Below are 18,330 nucleotides of genomic sequence, written 5' to 3' on the forward strand. Positions count from 1 at the left end.
ACGAGTTTTATGGCTCTGGAAAGGGGGGTGGAAAAGCTTATGGAAAGCTGATGTCAGACTGGAGATGCTCCGATGTTGGGGGGTATGGAGGGAGGGAAAGGTTGGGCAGCACCGACCCGGTGTGGGTGTGTAAGTGTGAGTGTGTGCGCTCTGCCCGTGGTTTTGCACACAGGTGTGCACATTCAGGAACAGCCGTGGGTGTCTGAATAAACACCACCCCCCCCCCTCAAGTGAAACTGTGGAGAGGAGAGAGATTTCCGTGAGAAATATTTCGTGTTCCTTCCTCTCTCCGATCTCGCTTACTAAATGAAGTTCCAGGTTAATAATTATAACCTTCGCGCAATAATAAATAGCGGTATAAAAGAAAGACGGGGCTTGTTTTTCTCCCAAGACCGGTGCTCGGTTCTGCCCATCCATGCAGAGAGCAATTTACCATTCGAGGATACTATAATTTAAAAGCATAAAAGCGTGCAAACACTGATCAGGATCGGGGCAAATAAAAGGCTCAGGCGGTGGCTTCCCCCCCCCCTACACCCTCCCCCCTCCCTCCCTTTGCTGAATACCATTCCCTCGATCCCACAACCCGATGGGGTTTTGTATCAGGGGTCCCCAGCATCGAGCTCAGGATCCTTAAGGAGAACTCGAGGCGATGCTCGGGGCTGGGAGCCGCTCGTGCTTTCTCGTGACGCCTTCTGCACGGACTCCTGCAAACCTCCGCACCTTCATGTTCCGTTTGGGCGCTCTATGACGGGAGCAGAGCCGGCTTTGCCCCGCGGTGATCGCACCTCCCAACCGCTCACCAGCCTTGGGAATCGCTTCCCATCAGGCCATGCCCTCCCCCCGAGAGCCTGCATTATTTTCCTCGGGGCGCGTGGGAAAAGAGACCGCTCTTTCCCCAAGAGATGCCGTCCTCGTGTTTTGTTTTGTTTTATTTTGCAGCTTTGGTGTTAGCAAAAGCAGCGGAACCAACTGAGGGCGGCTGGGAAAGGGTTTCCTTTTGCATCCCCAACTCTTCGGCCGCACCGCAGCTCCTCAGCGAACCACTTCCAATGACAAAACCCGAACTCCTCTACATGCATTTCCATCCAAACCAATAAGAAACGACCCCAAATCAAACTCAGAATTCGTGCTTCTGCCCCGATCTGATGAGATTTATGTTTATTTCGATGAGCGCATACACGAACGTTCAACATTTAAGGAAACCCCCCCCCCCCCCAAACCCCCAAAGCCTTCAATCGAACCGCGTTTTGTATTCGTATCACCCTTTAATTTGGTTTTGCCCCTTTGCCAAACTGCGCTTGGATCGCCGGTTCAGCTTCAGCTTCACTACTATGGGGTCCTCTGAATCCCTCCCCACCCACACGGATGCTTGAAGTGACAAAAGTTTCCAGGCTTCCCCCCGTGTGAATGCAGCCTGCTGCAAAAGGGGAGAAGGGGAGCTTGAACAAACACACACGAACCATCCCTACTTCCATTTTGCTGTAGGCAACTTATTTTTTTACCCCCCCCCCTCCCCAAGAAATGGTTACATTCCACACTTCCCGAATTCAGACCCCTGGGTTAAACTGGGTTTTTCGGCTCTATATTTAGCACTGAGTGACACCTTCGCTAAAGCCAAAAAATCCTTTGCTGAGGGATCCGGGCTGAGCTGTCAAATTCATTCGAGGGAAAGAAAAAGAGATTGATTGTTTCTCTCTTCTTTTCGGGCTGTGTGGATTTCGGCCACTTTAAAAGAAAGGAACGATCTTCCTGGGAAGTGACTTTTCGCTTTATTTATTTATTTAGTAAACTCTGGAAGTGGAGCCGTTTATTGGCAAGGGAAAATGGGAGGGGGTGGGGTTGGGGGGGGAAATATAAGATGGGAAGGGAAGAGATGTGATTTCAGAGATATCCATGACCTTAAAAACACGTTTGGCCTTTAAGGAAAGTGCCAAGGGTCCATTAAGTGTCGCTTTAGAAGCAGAAGGATTACTCTGCTTCTTTAAAAGTCGTTTAAGGAGCTAAATCGGGCCGATCTGACTATACTTGACTTGAAAGCACACTTGATTTCCTAAGTGCCTCATACCCGGGCTCAGACAGACCTTCCTGCCGATCCGAGCTTCTCAAGCTCGGCGATGTATTTATGGCATGCAAATACCCCCCAGGCAGCTCTCCTGTGGTTCGGGCCGCCTTCTCCCAGGCTGCATGCGGGCACCTCGGGTGGGCACAGCCGCTTTTCCCACGCCTGTATCCCCCCGGGGGGTGCGAACTTTGTGGAGACGAGCAAATGGCAAAGGCAGAGCAGGGCAGAGCTGGCAGGGCCAGGAAGCACCACGCAGCACCAGGCAGTGCTGCCAGCACCGAGCAGCACCCAGCAGTGCAGGTAGGAACGAGCAGCACCCAGCAGTGCATGCAACACCATGCAGCACCCAGCAGTGCAAACAGAACTGAGCAGCATCCAGCAGTGCAGGCAGCAACCAGCAGCACGAGACAATGCATGCAGCAACCAGCAGCACCAGGCAATGCATGCAACACCCAGCAGCACCTAGTAATGCAGGCAGAACCGAGCAGCACCAGGCTGTGCAGGCAGCACCACATAGCACCATGGAGTGCCCAGCAGTGCAGACAACACCGAGCAGCACCAGGCAGTGCAAGTAATGCTACAGAGCACTGTGGAGTGCCCAGCAATTCAGGCAGCACCGAGCAGCACCAAACAGCACCCAACAGTGCAGGCAGAACTGAGCAGCACCCAGCAGTGCAGGCAGCATCAAAGCAGCACCAAACAGCACCCAGCAGCCCCAGGCAGTGCCAGGCAGCACCCAGCAGCCCCAGGCAGCATTTGCCTGCCCGCTGGCCCCACCGGACCACCCTGCAGCCCTCTGCTTGCTGAGGAGCGATGGCGGGGATCCTTTCCTTGGAATCTTCTCTCTCGCCTTTTTTTTTTTTTTTTTTTTTTTTAATCAATTAAAGAAAATAATGCTTTCTGTTTGCCACCAGGCCCCGCCTGCCATTGGCCAGAGGTGGCCACGTGACCAGGAATTGGCTGCAATTTCGCCCCAGTCTCGAGTTTAATAGAGCAAGGTCCCCATACGCCTGTATTATCAGCAATATAACAATTATAAAAAGCCCGAGAACCATCATCATCACTGCCATAAAAACTGAGGCCCTCAGATTTCTTCCTCTCTTCCCCTCCTCCTTCCTCCCCCCTCCCGCTTTTTAAACCCTGGGCCCTGGAAAAGCCATGAATTTTGAATTTGAGAGGGAGATCGGGTTTATAAATAGCCAGCCTTCGCTCGCAGAGTGCCTGACGTCTCTTCCCGCTGTCCTGGAGACATTTCAAACTTCATCAATCAAGGACTCGACATTAATTCCTCCTCCTTTTGAGCAAACCGTCCTCAGCCTGAATCCTTGTTCCAGCAGCCAGGCAAGACCGAGGAGCCAAAAAAGAGCATCCCATGGCCTGCTCCAGCCTCAGCCTCCGGCACAGCCCGGCCCCTTGGCAGCGGAATTCCCCTGGATGAAGGAGAAGAAATCTTCCAAGAAAGCTACCCAGGCTCCATCCTCGTCTTCCTCTTCTTTCCCCCCATCATCTTCCTCGGTGCCGATCCCCGCCGCAGGATCTCCTGCAGGTTCGTATAATGAGGGGGTGAGGGGGTGTTGGCTGAAATCGGAGAGGATCCGAATCATAAACAATCCCCTTCCCACCAGCAGCCCTACCCGCGCCCCCCCCCCCCCCCATCAGACTTTTTGTCCCGCGCCTCTCCGAAACTGTGTCACGCAATAAAATACACTGCAGCAATGCACACAGCCGGGGTGGGGGGGCATGGGAGGGGGGTGGGGGGGGGGTGGGGAATTTATACTGCCTCCTCCCCCCCGCAAATAAAAGAGCAATTTGCTGCAACTTCTGCGAAAGCGAAGAGGGAGAGATTTCCGGGGAAGCCGGGCTTTTTATTAGCTACAGAAGGAGGATTTGGCAGCTGAGCCACGGCTCCATTTTCTTGACTTCCCCTGCCAGCCTCGAATTCTTTTACAGCCTACAGGGGGAATAAAAAAAAAAACCGAAAGCAGAGTGGAGAGGGAAAAGAAGGACGGGTGGGTAACGCGGGGTTTGCTGCAGGCGAGATGAGGAGGCAGGAGAGCGAGCAGAACTCCCCGAGCATCCAAGGCAATGGGAAGAGCCAGATCCCTATAGCAAAAATAAACGAATGGATAGATAGGAACTCCCAACCCCCCCCAACCCCCGGTTAAATGAACGTCTTCTCTCCGAGGCGTCCTTTGGATAGGGAGCTCGGCAGCCCCGGCCAGGGATCCTCCTTCTCCGGGGACAAAACGTTCGAGGCACAATTCACTGTTGGAGTATTTTTGTAGCACCGTTCGGGTCTAAGAATGTTCAGGCAGAAGAGCGGATATCAGAGCTCAGTGATCAGATAACGCAGGAATAATGAAATCAAAGCTCCGCAGCGTCAGTCTTTAACCTACTGGCTTTAAAATAATAGTAATAATAATAGTAATAATAATAATAGTAATAATAATAAAAAGGGAAGGAACAGGTCGAAATTCCCCCTCCCTGAGAAGAAGGCAGGGAAGGAAGGTGTCTAAAAGGAGAAGCCAGGGAGCAAAATCCTTTCTCCTCCTTGGGACAAGGCAACAAGAAAGCGATTTCCAGCCCTCATCCCCATTGGAAGAGCGCCATTAAACATTTATTTTCTTCCGTAGCGGCTCCCCAACCCCACCTCCCCCCCGATGGGTACCGTGGGGGCACGCTGCGCTCTGCCCGTAGGGGGGGGGGGGGGGAGACGACGACTCCATCCCCTCCATCCTCCCCCCGGCCCCGCTCCCTCCCCGCAATGTGAGGTTTTGTGTGTTTAAGACACGCAGGGGTTGGCAGACAGCAGCGGCTCTAGGAGGCTCCGGACAGCGTACACCAACACGCAGCTCCTGGAGCTGGAGAAGGAATTCCACTTCAACAAATACCTCTGCAGGCCCCGTCGGGTGGAAATCGCGGCTTTGCTCGACCTGACCGAGCGGCAAGTCAAAGTGTGGTTCCAGAACCGCAGGATGAAGCACAAGAGGCAAACACAGTATAAAGAACCCCCCGACGGGGACATCGCTTACCCCGGCCTGGACGAGGGCAGCGAAGCCACGGATGAGGCCGAGGAGAGCCCCGCGTTGGGGCCGTGCCCGGGGCCGTACCGGGGTGCGCAGCCCGAGCAGCCCCGCAGCCCTCGGGGTACCGATCGGCCCGGAGCCCCCCCCTCGGAGCTCGGCTTTCCCGAGAGCCAGGGCTCGCCTTGGTTGCCGGAACTCAGCATCCTCTCGGCAGAGTCCTGCCTGCAGCTCTCTCCAGCTCTGCAGGACTCCTTGGAGAGTCCCCTCCACTTCTCGGAGGAAGATCTGGACTTTTTTACCAGCGCACTTTGTACCATAGATCTGCAACACTTCAATTTCCAATAGCGGTCCCCGCCTGTCTCTCTCTCTTTTTTTTTTGTTTATCCCTTTCTGTCCCACCCCGAGCCGCTCCAGCTCTCCAAACGAGAGGGGGGTCACCCCAAAAACAAACCCAAATCATCCCCCATTCAATCACCCCATCCCGTTCGACGGACATTTTAAAGCTCTTCAAGTTGAGGGACCCGAATCTCAGCCGCAGTATTTATTTGAGAAGGCTCATATAAAAAGAGCTTTTTATTTACAAGATAAATTAGTTGCTAAATGGTAGGCTTGTTCCTTATTTATTTTAAAGGAGGCACCCAATAGTTTCCATGCGCATCAGAGATGACCGCCCTCGAGAGAAAACCATTGTGAATCCTCCAAGCGACTTTCTCAGGAATCAGAATGAGCCTTTTAGATTTCTTAAGGAAATAATAATGAGAAAAAAGCAGAGGAATATTCGTTCCTCCTTTTTAAGTTTTAGATGTAGATTATTTATTCAGATCCTTTAATAGCAAATGGCAAATTATTTATTGTACATTATTTTCATAGAGTAAATAAATGCCTTTATAAAACCGAGGGAAGCGCTTTGCTGCGTGTTTCGTTCGAAATGCTTTGTTGGCCTGAATCAATCTTCTTCCTCTCCCCTGATCGGCAGCAATGTGGTGTCTGTTGGTGTGCATTCAAAGACGAAAGACAAAGGGGATCGCTCGCAGCCAACAACCCGAGGGGCTTCGCGAGTCGGAGCCCGCATTTTCTTTCAGCGTGGTTTATTATGATTATTATTGTGGCGATTTGGGGAAAGGAATCGAAGCGGGGCTTTGGTTTCCAGTGGTTCCCGTCGGGTTTTTGTCAGTGGGAGCGGTGCAGAGGCGGTGAGTGGGGGCACAAAGGCAGCGAGCGGAGCCCCCGCACATTCCGTTCCCGCATCCCACGGCTCTCCCCGCTCTGCAGCAGCAAATGCCGACGAGAGGCGATTATCGGCGTTATCCACGTTCTGGTCAGGCAAAAAGTAAAGGAGGAAACGCGGTAAAGGGTTTCGGATGGGTACGAAATGTGGGTGACAGCATTTTGGGCAATACAGGAATACAATAGAGAGGGAAGAGATGATCCCAAAAGAGGCCTTTCTTTTTTTTTTTTTTTTTTTCCTTTCTTTTTTTTTTTTCCTTTCCTTTTTTCCTCTCCTTTCCTCCACGAAAAACCAAACCCCATCGAAATAGCCCGGCCTGGTAAATCTGTTGTCTCCATCCACAGCGATTTGTGCTGCTCTCTCCCTCTTCGCAGCTCTCTTTCCGAAAGCTTTCTCGCAACGTGCAATTTTAAACACAAAACTCATATATCAAAGAGGGAGGGCGAGGCAGAGGGGGTGGGGGAGGCTTATGAATGAAAAGGGGTCAGCGCAGGAATCAATCGCGGTGACACCCAAAATAAATCATATTACGTCTTTGCTAAGTCACCGGTGTTTCCTCGCACACGGCAGAAATTCGGCGGCCGTGTCGGAGCGATGGGAGAAGCGAGAGGAGAACCCGGGGGGGGGGGGGGGGGGGGGGGAGGGAGGCTGGGGCGGCCGGAACGGAGCGGAGCAGCGGGACTCGGCCGTTTGCTGTACCGATGGGCTCTGCCGGGGGCCTCAGAGCGCTGGGCCGGGTGCTGTCACCCCCCTCACCCCCCCCACCCCCCTCCTTAGGGGTGTGGGAATCTCGTGTGCTCGCCTCCGTGTTTTAATTCGTATTAAGAGCATCACAACCCAGGCTCGCTTCCAGCTTCGAGCGGTAAAAAGAAATAAAACGAAAGAGAAAAAGAAAGAAAGAAAGAAAGAAAGAAAGAAAGAAAGAAATGCCCTCGACAGATGTTTGCGAAATTGCCGTTCGAAATGCTGGATGATCGCTTCCCGTCGGAACAAAGGGAGGTTGGTTTTACGGCCGCCTCTTCGTTCCTACCGACATCGCTACCCCTCTTTCCCAACCGAACGGGCGGACGTTTCCATCCTGCAAACATCCCTCTCCGGGATGGAGTATGTTTATACCGAAAATCGAAGTAGGCTGCAATTAAAACGTGCATGCGAACGTTACTGAGCATCCTCCCGTAACAAAGAGCAGTGCCCGATGCTACAGCCGTCCCAGCCCCCGCACCGCGATCCGGAGGCACGAGGAGGGGGAGGGGGGTGTGAGGGGGTGGGAAGAGCGCAGCCCTACAGAAGGCTATTCATTATCTTTAAGTTTATTTAATATCTCCAGCTTCTGGAACATACTCAGCGGCAGCGTTGGCACTGCCAGACGTTGTCTATCAAAGCGCCATTTGTTCCAGCGCTTTACATATTTCCCCTCTCGCCTCCCCCGCCCCCCGCAGCCTTGAATACAGGCTCGTTGTGGGGAGGCGAGGGCCGACCATCAGATGGTCCCTCGGCCCCTCCGAGAGCCCTGCGCAGCCCCCGCTCCGGCCCCAGGGCAGGAGCCGCTGCGCCGCGCTTTATTTTGGCTCGTGTGTTTGCACATGCCACGAACCTCCCAAGAGAAGGGAGCTCCTCGCTCGACTTAAACACACACGCACGCATACATCTATCACTTGGCGAATCAATTTTGCAGCGGATTTCCACGAGCGCACCCGCCCTTCCCGTGTGGAAGGGAGGAGGGGAAGCGAGAGGAGAAGGGGAGGGGACAGCAGGGGCAACACCTTCCCCTCCAGGATGCCCTTTAGGGGCTGCGAGGGGACGGCCTTCCTTCCCCGCCACGTCCACGCAGGGTGGGATGGAGTGGGGTGTGGGGGGGTCCCACGGACCCACCGAACAAACCCTGACACCTTATCAATACAGATCTCTAACGAGGGCCCTTCCGCAGATCGTAATGACTTCTCAAAGTTGCTGCAGGTCTGGAAAGCATGCCAGTCACAGCCACAGATCAATTCTACACCCACGGAAAGTGACTTAATAAATGGAACCTCGCCAGTTATTATCCTTGCTAACAGCAGGGCCCTTCTTATTTGTCCTAATTAGCAAGACTGAAATGTCGGAGGAAAGAAGGGGAATATTCAATAAAATCTAAATTATTGAATGACTGTAAGATTTCACCATTAGTTCAGCCATTCTTTACCTTCTTCAAAATGTCAAACAAATGGGGAATGCATATTTGCAACCCTGCCCTTCTGTTCCGTGCAACTGGAGGGCATACATTAAGCATATTAAGCATATTCAGCTCTTGATCGTTGTCAAAACACTGCAATTGCCTCACGATTATTAAGCTAGAAATATGCAAATGAGATGTGCTCGCACGTGTTGTAGGGATGCTAAAGTAATATTTATCTTGCGCTGGGCTAGTCTGGGGATGTATTTGCTAAAGAGCTACTTGAGGCCCTGAAGATGCTGAACTAACCCATTAGAGCCATGGGAAGGCACAAGGTGGAAAACCTTCTGTGCAGGAAAGAGTGGCAGGAGCAGAACCTCGAAGAGTTAACCCCCGTGTGGGAATCGCTCCCAGTTCCCTCCTGAGCTGCTGATGCCACATTCCTCCTTTCTGGGGATATCCCCACAGTGACTGTTTTCCCACCTGAGCAATAATACACTTTTCCAGCATCCTCGTACTGTCTGAGCAAAGCTTTAGAGCGTCCCCAATGCTCCATCCCTACCAAAGGTAGGAGGTGGGAGAGAGGACCTTCTGCTTGTCTTCTTGGCACTCTCGCACCCATCACAGGGATGGATGCACACTTTACCTGCTACTTTTCCCCCCTCTCTACGTACCATGATAGGGAAAGTGAAGGTCGGGTCCAGAGAAAACTGCTTTAGGAAACGCTGTGGTCAATCCAGGTCTCAAGGCTGGGGGAGCGTTGTTTAAAAATGATGCTGGATGATATTAATAACGCTGCCCGACAAATACTACAGCGTTGGTGAAGACGTGAATAAAATCAGGCGGTTTCTAAAGGACGGGTTCAGGAGGAGATGCCCCACGTCGAGTTTCTGCAGTGCAGATAAATCGCACAGATTTAAGCGGAACTCAGAGGGTTTGGAGCTCACCGGGTTCAACCCGCTCCCAGCCAGCACGGTTCTACATAGGGACAGCGGGTACAGACCTCTTCCCTTCACTGTCACCGTGCTTGAAGGCTGAAATGAGGCTCATTAGCCGGACGGGTGGACTTAAACACACCCAGCTCTGCCCCGGGGCCCACATAAGCACGGCCGATGCGATTCCCAGGCAATCAGGACCGGTTCCCTAAGCCCTAAGAGGAGGAGTTTGATCTTTTGGAGTAGATAGAGGTGGGATTAGACGGGGGCTGTGCCACACTCAGGAGGAGAAATACAGAAATAGGCGTTTCAGGAGGCCGAGAACACAAAGCGTGTCCCTGCCCGGCTCTGTGGGCTCCTGTCCCGGTGCTGCTCTCTCCTGGGCGAGGCAGATAAGAACTGTTCTCTTATCTTAATTGTCTCGCGTTCATTTTCCAGCTCCGAGATAGCCCCGTGCTTGCAGTTCATCCCAACGATTCCTTCAGCGTTTCTTCGGTCTCCCGAACTCTGAAGGCAGTTTTCCTTGTTAGCGTTCTTCCCCTCCCCCTCCATTTTTTAGATTTAGGTGCATTTCGATGCATCATTTGGACGGTGTGGGTCCTTTTTGATGATAACAAAGTCAGGGACGAACACGCGCTTATAAACCACATGGCCAGGAGCCACCAGGGGCATTTCTTATGCAAGACACAATCTTTCTCCGCAGAGAAAGTATTGTATTTATATTAGAAATGTATTACAGAGAAAGACTGTATTTATATTTAACTCGAAAGCGAAGCATCCGAAGACTCCAAACGCTTTGGAGCTTTTTAAAGAGCTTAACTTCTGTGTTGCCTGCACAGAACTTCCCCCAACTCACACACACAGTCTGTATCACTTCTCTTACAAGGAAAAAAAAGACATAGGCGCCTTCAGGAGGTCCTTATCCTTCGTGTCAAGCTCAAAGCATGCAAAGCACTTCATAAGCAAGAGTGAAAGCCCCCCAGAGCGCTGCAGCCTCGAGCTCCGTGGGTTTATTCCATGCCGCTAAAAGGCAGCACTCACGAGAAAAGCTTCCCTTTAAGATGAAGTCTTCGTTTTGTCGGGACAAAAGGCGTGGTTTTCTCCAAAGGATCAGAACCCACATCCTTGCTAGCAGTGAAAGCTGGCTGTGCTCACACCTGGGGCAGAAAGCCCATGGGCTGCCCCAGGATGTGCCAACCCACGTCCCGTGCATGAGAAGCCCTCTGCCACCATCAGCTCCGCGGAAAAACCCGCATTATTCTGCTGGTGACACTCTCGTTCCTTTTCCGCTTCTCAAATAAAGCCCGGGGTCTGCAGTAGAGGATCCTGAGGGCCTTCAAGACCCGCACAGCACTGCGGGATCGGGCTGAGGACATCTGCGAGGCACCCGCATGCAGCCGAACAGCTGCCAACGAAGGGATTTCCTCGTTCTCCCATGAACCAATCGAGCACCATTGTGGACAACGCGGGTTTTTCCCCCCCAGGAATCAACGAGCGGAATCCTTCTCACTCGCCCTCTGTCCTCATCCAACTCGAGAAGCTCTATTTTAATGCTGAGCGAAAGGCAGCAGCACCTCCCGGACGGTGCCTTCCTCTCTTCCTCCACACGAGTGAAGATGAAGTAGTAGACGTAATGAACGGCTAATTAACTCCTTTCGGGGGGTAGGAGGCAGAGCTCTGAGTATTCCCACTTACACAACACGGATGTTTTGACCACCTCCCCTCTCTCAGCTTTCATTAAAGGGCCTTTTAATGGGACAAGTGGCTGCATTAAATTCACCAGGCGATGGATTGCTGCCGATAATCGGGTATTTCTTTCACCTGCGCTTTATGAAGGGACGGTGCTGAGAGCCAAACGGTCTCACACCTTCTCTATAAGGGGAGTTAAACCCTCTAATAATAACGACGGTGATTTGCTGTCAGTCCCAGGGCAAAGGGCTAAGAGGGAAACTTGGAAAAGTGATTCCTGGTGCTTTGGTGTGTTCACAGCATCTGCAGGCCGTGCTTTTGGAGAAGCCCGTGTTACTTTAGGGGAGCAGAGCCCCTATAGGGCTGTGCCAGGATCCGGAGTGGTTCCCGGGAGTCCAAGGACCACATTTCACCCCTGCTCGGCTCGGATGGTTTGCTGTATTTCATGGCTATCATTTCGATCCCATCCTATGGGATTTTCCCATCCGCAGAAGGAACTGCCTCGGGTTTAAACTCCGGCTCAGTCTTCGCTGAGAGGATTCTTATAGCAAAACATTTCCCCCCATAAAGCCACCGTAGTGAACTCTCTCGGAGCTCTTCTTGAAGCTCCAGGGGACAGCTGTACTGTGATAACAGAGCATCCCCCTGTATTGTAACAGCACAACGAGACCGTGATGCAAAGTTATCAAACAATACGAAACAACGGCTTCGAGGATGAAATAAACACCCACCCTTCTCCTTTTTCATTTCACATCCATGAATCATCGTTGTGAGCATCGGTTAAATAGAATGTATTCGATTTAAGCGCAACGTAATATAGAAAGCGCTCCTGGAATCAAATTGGAAACCGAATTCTCTTACAAAGGTTGCTTTGAAGCTTCATAATCACCTTCTGCACTTTCTCTTGTTTTATGGAAAAAAAAAAAAGTTCAGTTTGAAAGAACATTTGTAACTTAAAATATTTTCTTCTTGAATTGCTCAGCATCAGCAAAGTCTGCAGAATACATGAATAAATAGAAGCACAGCGGTGGAAATCGTTTCCTCTTATTCTTTTTATTGGAGGACGAGGGATGCAGTTGGGCAAAGCTCACTTTTTCTCTCGGGGACGTTTGAAGACGGGAGGAGGGCTGATGCTATTGCAGTTGCTTAACAAATGCCATCCCAACGGGTTGCATCAGCCACACCAAAGCTCTGCATTAAAGAACGTGCTTATGCCTTTCAAAGTGAACTTTTGGCCCGATTTAAGGAGGGAGGAAAAAAAAAGGCCCTCCTGGCTCTTCCTAGAGGCTGAATAACCAGTAAATATCCTGACAAGTAACAAATGACTGTGGGCGTCATATTGTTGGGTGCTCTTGTCTTCCCTCTGCTAACAAGTAAATAAATGTTGCCTACCTATGTTTCCATTCTCTGAGCAGTGGAGTGGCCGGGCTGCAGTCAATGCCTTTCCACCTACTCATCAGATGGGCTCTGCTAGAGGAAAGCTCGAGGCTCCCAACAGACTCAGGGAAAGGTCAAAGCAGGTTCGGTGTAGGAAAGCAGAGCTTGAAGTTGCAGCCCCTAAACCCATCGGTTACAGCCCTTAAAAACGTCTCGTGTTCTCAGAAGTGGATGTGTAGGCAGGTAGGTACCCAGGAGGAAGGGTGGATAGGAAGATTGGTGGGGTTAGTAAGGACACATATGTGGTTTTTAGTTCCTCTCCTCCAGTTGCTAAGCTGGGCATGGTGTCTCTCCAACAAAAGGCATTCTGTCTTCCTAACTTTATTTCATCGCCTCATTAGAATACAGATTTAATTACGTTGCTTTTACCCACACTGGCCCTACACACAAAGCCGGAGTGAGAAAATTAAGGCACGTAGAGTGAATTTTTCATAGGAGTTTTAGTCCGGAAAGTTCCAAATATGTTCAAGCCACCTTTCAAGGGAAAGTTTCTCAACGAAGAGGAGAGCATCCTTTTGTAGTTGGGGCGGTGGAGGGAGGAAGCAGTCAGACCTCCCTACCTCTTTTTCCCCTGTCTGCCTTTCAGATGAAACGAAGATCGGAGAAAACCTTTTTTTTAAGTTGGGGAAGGGGAAATTCTGCTGAAATTGGCTAACCACATCACTCGGGAGCCTTTTTAGCACTTAAAACAGTCGTAGATCATTCTAATTCTTCCCCCAATCCCCTCTTCCCCATCACCTCCCCGCACCCCACCTCCCTCCTCTCTTTTAAAGTCTTTGAGGAAAGATTTTGACGTATTCGTGTTGTTATCAGATTGATGGGCAGGGTTTGATTGAAACCCCTTTGTCATGTAAATGTCATCTCCGTGATGGATGAGCTCAGAGATGTGACAAACTTCAGGAGCCCCTCGCTCATTGGGCTGGGGGCGGACCACGTGGCCCCCCCGCCCCCACCCCGGCCCCGCCGAAGGCTCCGGGGTTCGAGGGCCAGCGATGCATGGAAGGAAGTTTTACAGCTTTGACATACTATCTAAAGGTTGTAGGGCAGGCGGAATCCCCCCCAAAACAGGCTGACCCTCCTCCATCAGTGGCAGATGGACAATACTAGGATGAACTCCTTCTTAGAGTATGCAATTTGTAACCGTGGGACGGGCGCCTACCACCATTTAGAGCAAAGCTCCCCTTCCTTCCCCTCTTGCTCAGGTAGCCCCTCCAGTGACACTTTTCATGGAGAAGGGCGCTACGGTGCGGGGGGCAGCGCGGTCGCGGCCGCCCATCTCCCCCCGCAGAGCCCCGGCTTCTTCCCCGCCGCCTCCGGGCGCTCCGTGCCCTTCGCGGCCGCTGCCCCGAGCGCCGGGTACCCAACCCAAAATTGCAGCCCCGGCTACGGGCACCACCAGCTCTACCTCGGCCAGCAGGACGCGGACGGCGTGTACTTCCAGGCGGCCGGGTACTCCTCCAGCACCGGACCCCACCTCGGCTCCCTGGCAGAGGGCTATTGTGGGGCCGTAGGGCAGTACCAGCAGCAGCAGCACCTTTACGGGCAGGAGCAGCCCGGTTACTTGCCCGGGGTTTACGGCAACCTCTCGCCTTCCCTAAATGAGGACAAAGACCCCGCGTGTCCCTCCGAGCCGTGCCCCAATGCCAGCGCGGCGCGGACCTTCGATTGGATGAAAGTGAAGAGGAACCCTCCCAAGACAGGTGAGTTTGGGGCGCTCAGGGCTCGGCGGGGGGGGGGGGGGGGGTTCCCATCCGGGCTGAGGAGAAGGGCGGGCGGGGGGTGGTCGTTCTGCAGCCCTGCTATGAAATGTTGCCTTCCCAGTTGTTTCTGCTCGAGGTCATTGGGCTCCTTTGCCTGAGGAAGACGCATTTTTATTCTTATTTTTAAGCTCTATAGAAAAACCAGCTAGCGATTTTTCGGGCACACCTGGCAGAGGTCCCTGAGCTCGCTTGCCTTCAGGCCCAATGCAGTTTTAAGCCCAGCTCGGAATAGGAAACACTCCCAGTTTCCTGCTTCCTCCACAAAGGTGGCTTCCACCTCTCTCATTGTTCAACATCCTTCTCTAAAACCTTCCTGAAATCCGGAACTTCCCTCCTCCCCCACCATCTCCCCCCCCCCCTCCCTTCCACTCCTTCCCACGCACGTTCAAGTTTCATGGCACTTCGCAGGGAGCTGGGAGGACCGTTTGCAAGAGAAAGGAGCAGCTCTGCAGATCCCGGGGCAGCATTTCCCTCCGGGTTACGTCCCTGGAAAGTCAGGGGTGGCTCAGGAGAAGCTGCGAGAGGTGGGGGCCCAACACGCAGCAGAGGGTAGGCACGGGGGATGCCCATTCAATCAGACAGCCCCGGGACCCCCAGGCCCAGCTAAAGCACTGCTTCTGCCCTGTTGTTTTTTGCTCCTTACAGCCAAAGTGTCGGAATACGGGCTGCTGGGCCAGCCCAACACCATTCGCACCAACTTCACCACCAAGCAGCTGACGGAGCTGGAGAAGGAGTTTCACTTTAACAAGTACCTCACCCGGGCCCGGAGGGTGGAGATCGCCGCTACACTGGAGCTCAACGAAACCCAAGTCAAGATCTGGTTCCAGAACAGGCGGATGAAACAGAAGAAGAGGGAAAAGGAAGGTCTCGCCCCTCCTGCTGCCTCCAGGTCCGCGAAGGAAGCGAGTGAAGCCTCGGATCAGTCCAACTGCACCTCACCTGAGGCCTCCCCCAGCTCCGTGTCCTCCTGAGCCGCGGTTCCGCGGGGCACAACGACCGGATCGGGGCTGCCTTCGAGGGCCGCTGCTCCCCGCCGCTCCCCGCAGCCCGACCCGCACTGCCCCGCACAGCCCCGGCCGCACACGCTTCCCTCCGAGCCGCCCCTTCGGCTCCGGCCGCCTCCACGCGTGCGGTGCCCATTCCCCGTTTGCCTTCCTCTCTTAATTTATAGACCCTCCGTCAAACGTTGGACTCCAAAGGAGCGGCCGTGTCCTCGTTTATCCTTAGCAATAGGCGTTTGTCTCAGGGACGTTTCTCCCTTCTCCCCTCCCCCGATAGGAACTGCACTTTCAACTACAGAAACTTGAAAACGAATTTAGTTCTCTCCCGCTTTAAAGATGTGCACAACGACTTTTGTCCGCACGCACCCTGAGTTTGCTGTGTTATTCCTCCCCTCGAGACGGCTAAAACAGAAAAGTTTGGGGTGCTTTTTTTTTGTTTCCCTTTTACATTTACTCTGTGTATCTCGGAAAGAGCCCAAGGCGCTGAAGGCCTCTGGGAAGACCCGAAAAAGAAAAGAAACGAAGCAAAAACGCAACTCCTCTGCTGCCATTTTGCACTATCGTCGCTTTACAGGGTTTCCTACACGCTCTCCGCCTGTATTACCGATCCTGGGGGTGGGAGCGTTGTGCTATCAGATAAAACGAGATAAGGGGAAGGCTGAGCCCGGGGTGCTTTGGGCAACGGTCATTGCCGCACCGAGTGTGAACGTGCATGGGACGAAGGCCGGGGGGGTCCGCACTGCGCTCCCCCAACCGCGATGCACTGACTGCTATTTATTGTACGTCTCGATAGCCTCACGTCTTGGGGCGAAGCTGCACGGCTCCTCGTATCCCCACCCCCTCAGGCTTATCGGAGTCCGAGAAAAACATAATTAACCACGGCCAGTTGCTACCCTTTACCACCAGAAGCTTTAGCGCAGGGCGAAGTGAAAACCACGGCGAGTTTCGTTAAAGGTTGTTTTAAAGAGATAAAGGGTCATCCTGAAAAGCCTGTGGTTTCTTAATCGGAATCTGTTTTCCCTCTACTCCCTTCCCTGTTTTTCGAAATGAAACTACCTCAGTCTAATAAAGTTTACTTTTTCCACTTTCGAGTCCTGTCGGCTCTAAGCGGAATGGCGATCTCCCCCACCCAGGGAAATTGCACGGGGAGGGCGGCCGGGCTCAGAGGGAGGAGGAGGAAGGAAAAGGTCTCTGGTTGCTGCCAAGGCTCCCAAGCCAAGTGTTCCATCTGGCTTCCTGGGAGGACCCTATGGCTCCCATCCTCGTTATGGCATCCGCAGCTGCACGATGGGGACCGGTCAGAAACGCGTTGCTCCCCACGAGGAGTTATTTTACGACGTAAAGTGTAAAAAAGGGCCTGATGAGAACAGAAAGTTATCATCGTCCCCATTATCAGCATCCTGGCAAGGAAGCACATCTGCATTACTAAAGCAGCGACATTAACTGGAACGAAGCTGGGGGTCGGGGGGTGGGGGAGAGGCGACTTTCTCAATTATACAAAACAATTCCGTAAAGCTGACCCAACCCCGAAAAGAAACGAAGTGTCAGCTTAGTTTTATGTCTTCGGCTTCCAAAGGCGGTCCCCGAAAGCAGAAGGGGTGTTTTGCAAAGCACAGACACACACGGGAACGGGCGGAGGGCCCGAACCTCCCTATGCCGGGTGCGGAGGGAGGGGGCCGAGGTCCGGATATAGCTCTGACCTTTTTACCTCGAAACGCCTCTGGGATTTCTAAACAAGTAAACAGAGGGGCTGCCAGGAGAAACTATTGTTCTGGCTTCGTCAAATTTGCAAACCTTTTCGGTGAGGGCGTTCGTAGGGCAGGAATGAACCGAGTACCTGCTGCATCTGCGGCCCAGCCCGGCCCGGCCGGAGGCGATGAGCATCTCTTTACCCCGGCATCACAGTTCTGCCCCGGGTAATTCACCTCTCTGGCTCGGAAGAAAAGATCTGGAGTGTCCAATTAGCTGGGAGATAAGGAAAAATTAAGGAGGAAAAGGTGAAAAGGGGGTTTTGTTACACTATAGAGGTTTGCAAAACAACGGGAGTGAGGTCCAAAAGTAAAAACGCAGCCACGTTGGCTTCGTAACGTGTTGGCCACGAGTTCAGCTTGCTTTAACCTTCTCGTTAAACCAATGCGACTGAATCTGCGTGATTTAAGGTTTCTCGTGGAAACGGGTTTGCGCTCATGGGTTTCCACTGGGATGTTTTTGTCCCCTGTTGTCTCTTCACCTCTGGGCTGGGAAGGGGCCGGGGCTCCCCTCGCCCCCAGGTGAGCACGGAACAGCGCACGGCGAAGAGTCGGGGAGGAGCGAAAAGTTCGGGCCAAGAGGAGGTGCCCGAAGTGCCGCTGTCGGGCACAACAAAGGCTCCCGGCTCCCATTTGAAAGTCAAAGGGAATCTCCGGAAGGATCCGCAAAGACTGTGCCGCTTCTCCTTACATATGTAACCCCCTCCGGGCTTCCCCCTTCACCCCATTCCCTTTGCCTGCCTCGCTGCCGAGCCGGGTTCCTTTCACAGGGATCATCTCACGCAACTCAGATCTCTTTCCCCGAGCTCTCCCTCCAAGTTTCTCACGCTCCCTTTTGTCTCCAAAGCCTGAAACTCATTGCTGGGAAGCAGGAGCGGGCTGGAAAGGCCACGTCGGGACAGCTCTGGTCGGGATCCGCGGTAACGGCCGCTTTGGGGAGCTGAGAGGGACACGCGTGTCCGCCCCACGCTCCGAGAAAGGGGTAAAGAGAGAGGAGTGGTGATGCCCACACGTATAGGTAACCCTACGTGGGTGTCCTTACGGGACACGAGCTCCTGTTCTACTAAAATACATCGGTGTGAGCTACAAAGGCAGCGGCACCCTCAAACATCCCCGGCTCTGCGTGCGGGATTCCCAGTCGATATTCAGCCCTGTCAGCGCAGCTTGATTTTATCGCAAATCTGAGTTCTGTGCGTATAATTGATACACAACGGCGTGGCTGTTCCCATATCTCCACGTGTGTCTGTCCGTGGGTCCGTGGCAGGAAAATTAGCCAAATCCCACTATGCGCTTCC

General features: G+C 52.9%; 2 protein-coding genes and 1 long non-coding RNA gene across 5 annotated transcripts; 2 read left to right on the forward strand and 1 right to left on the reverse strand.

Annotated features, from left to right (window-relative positions):
- The first annotated feature begins 3,037 nt into the window (after positions 1-3,037).
- On the forward strand, positions 3,038-5,985 carry HOXB2 (homeobox B2). Its single transcript, XM_003642792.6, has 2 exons — positions 3,038-3,608; positions 4,850-5,985. Exons 1-2 carry the CDS (start codon positions 3,221-3,223, stop codon positions 5,431-5,433), a joined length of 972 nt encoding a protein of 323 aa, XP_003642840.1. The 5' UTR covers positions 3,038-3,220; the 3' UTR covers positions 5,434-5,985.
- Positions 3,233-4,604, reverse strand: LOC124417425. Its single transcript, XR_006932206.1, has 2 exons — positions 3,724-4,604; positions 3,233-3,640 (listed from the first exon to the last, which is right to left on the reverse strand). It is a non-coding gene; the product is annotated as an uncharacterized LOC124417425 (long non-coding RNA).
- A 6,574-nt stretch (positions 5,986-12,559) lies between the features above and the next one.
- HOXB1 (homeobox B1) lies at positions 12,560-16,371 on the forward strand. Of its 3 annotated transcripts, none has more exons than NR_174027.1 (2): positions 12,575-14,835; positions 14,932-16,367. NR_174027.1 is itself a non-coding variant. In NM_001080859.5 (2 exons), the coding sequence occupies exons 1-2, from the start codon at positions 13,620-13,622 to the stop codon at positions 15,255-15,257; spliced, it is 933 nt and encodes a 310-aa protein (NP_001074328.2). In that variant the 5' UTR covers positions 13,504-13,619; the 3' UTR covers positions 15,258-16,371. The 3 variants fall into 3 exon arrangements, 2 of the variants coding, with proteins under 2 accessions (NP_001384892.1, NP_001074328.2); NM_001080859.5 differs by having other exon boundaries at positions 13,504-14,226; positions 14,932-16,371; NM_001397963.1 differs by having other exon boundaries at positions 12,560-16,339.
- The last annotated feature ends 1,959 nt before the right edge of the window (positions 16,372-18,330 follow it).

This window comes from Gallus gallus, chromosome 27 (genome assembly GCF_016699485.2).
Source record: "Gallus gallus isolate bGalGal1 chromosome 27, bGalGal1.mat.broiler.GRCg7b, whole genome shotgun sequence".
Classification (NCBI taxonomy): Eukaryota; Metazoa; Chordata; class Aves; order Galliformes; family Phasianidae; genus Gallus; species Gallus gallus.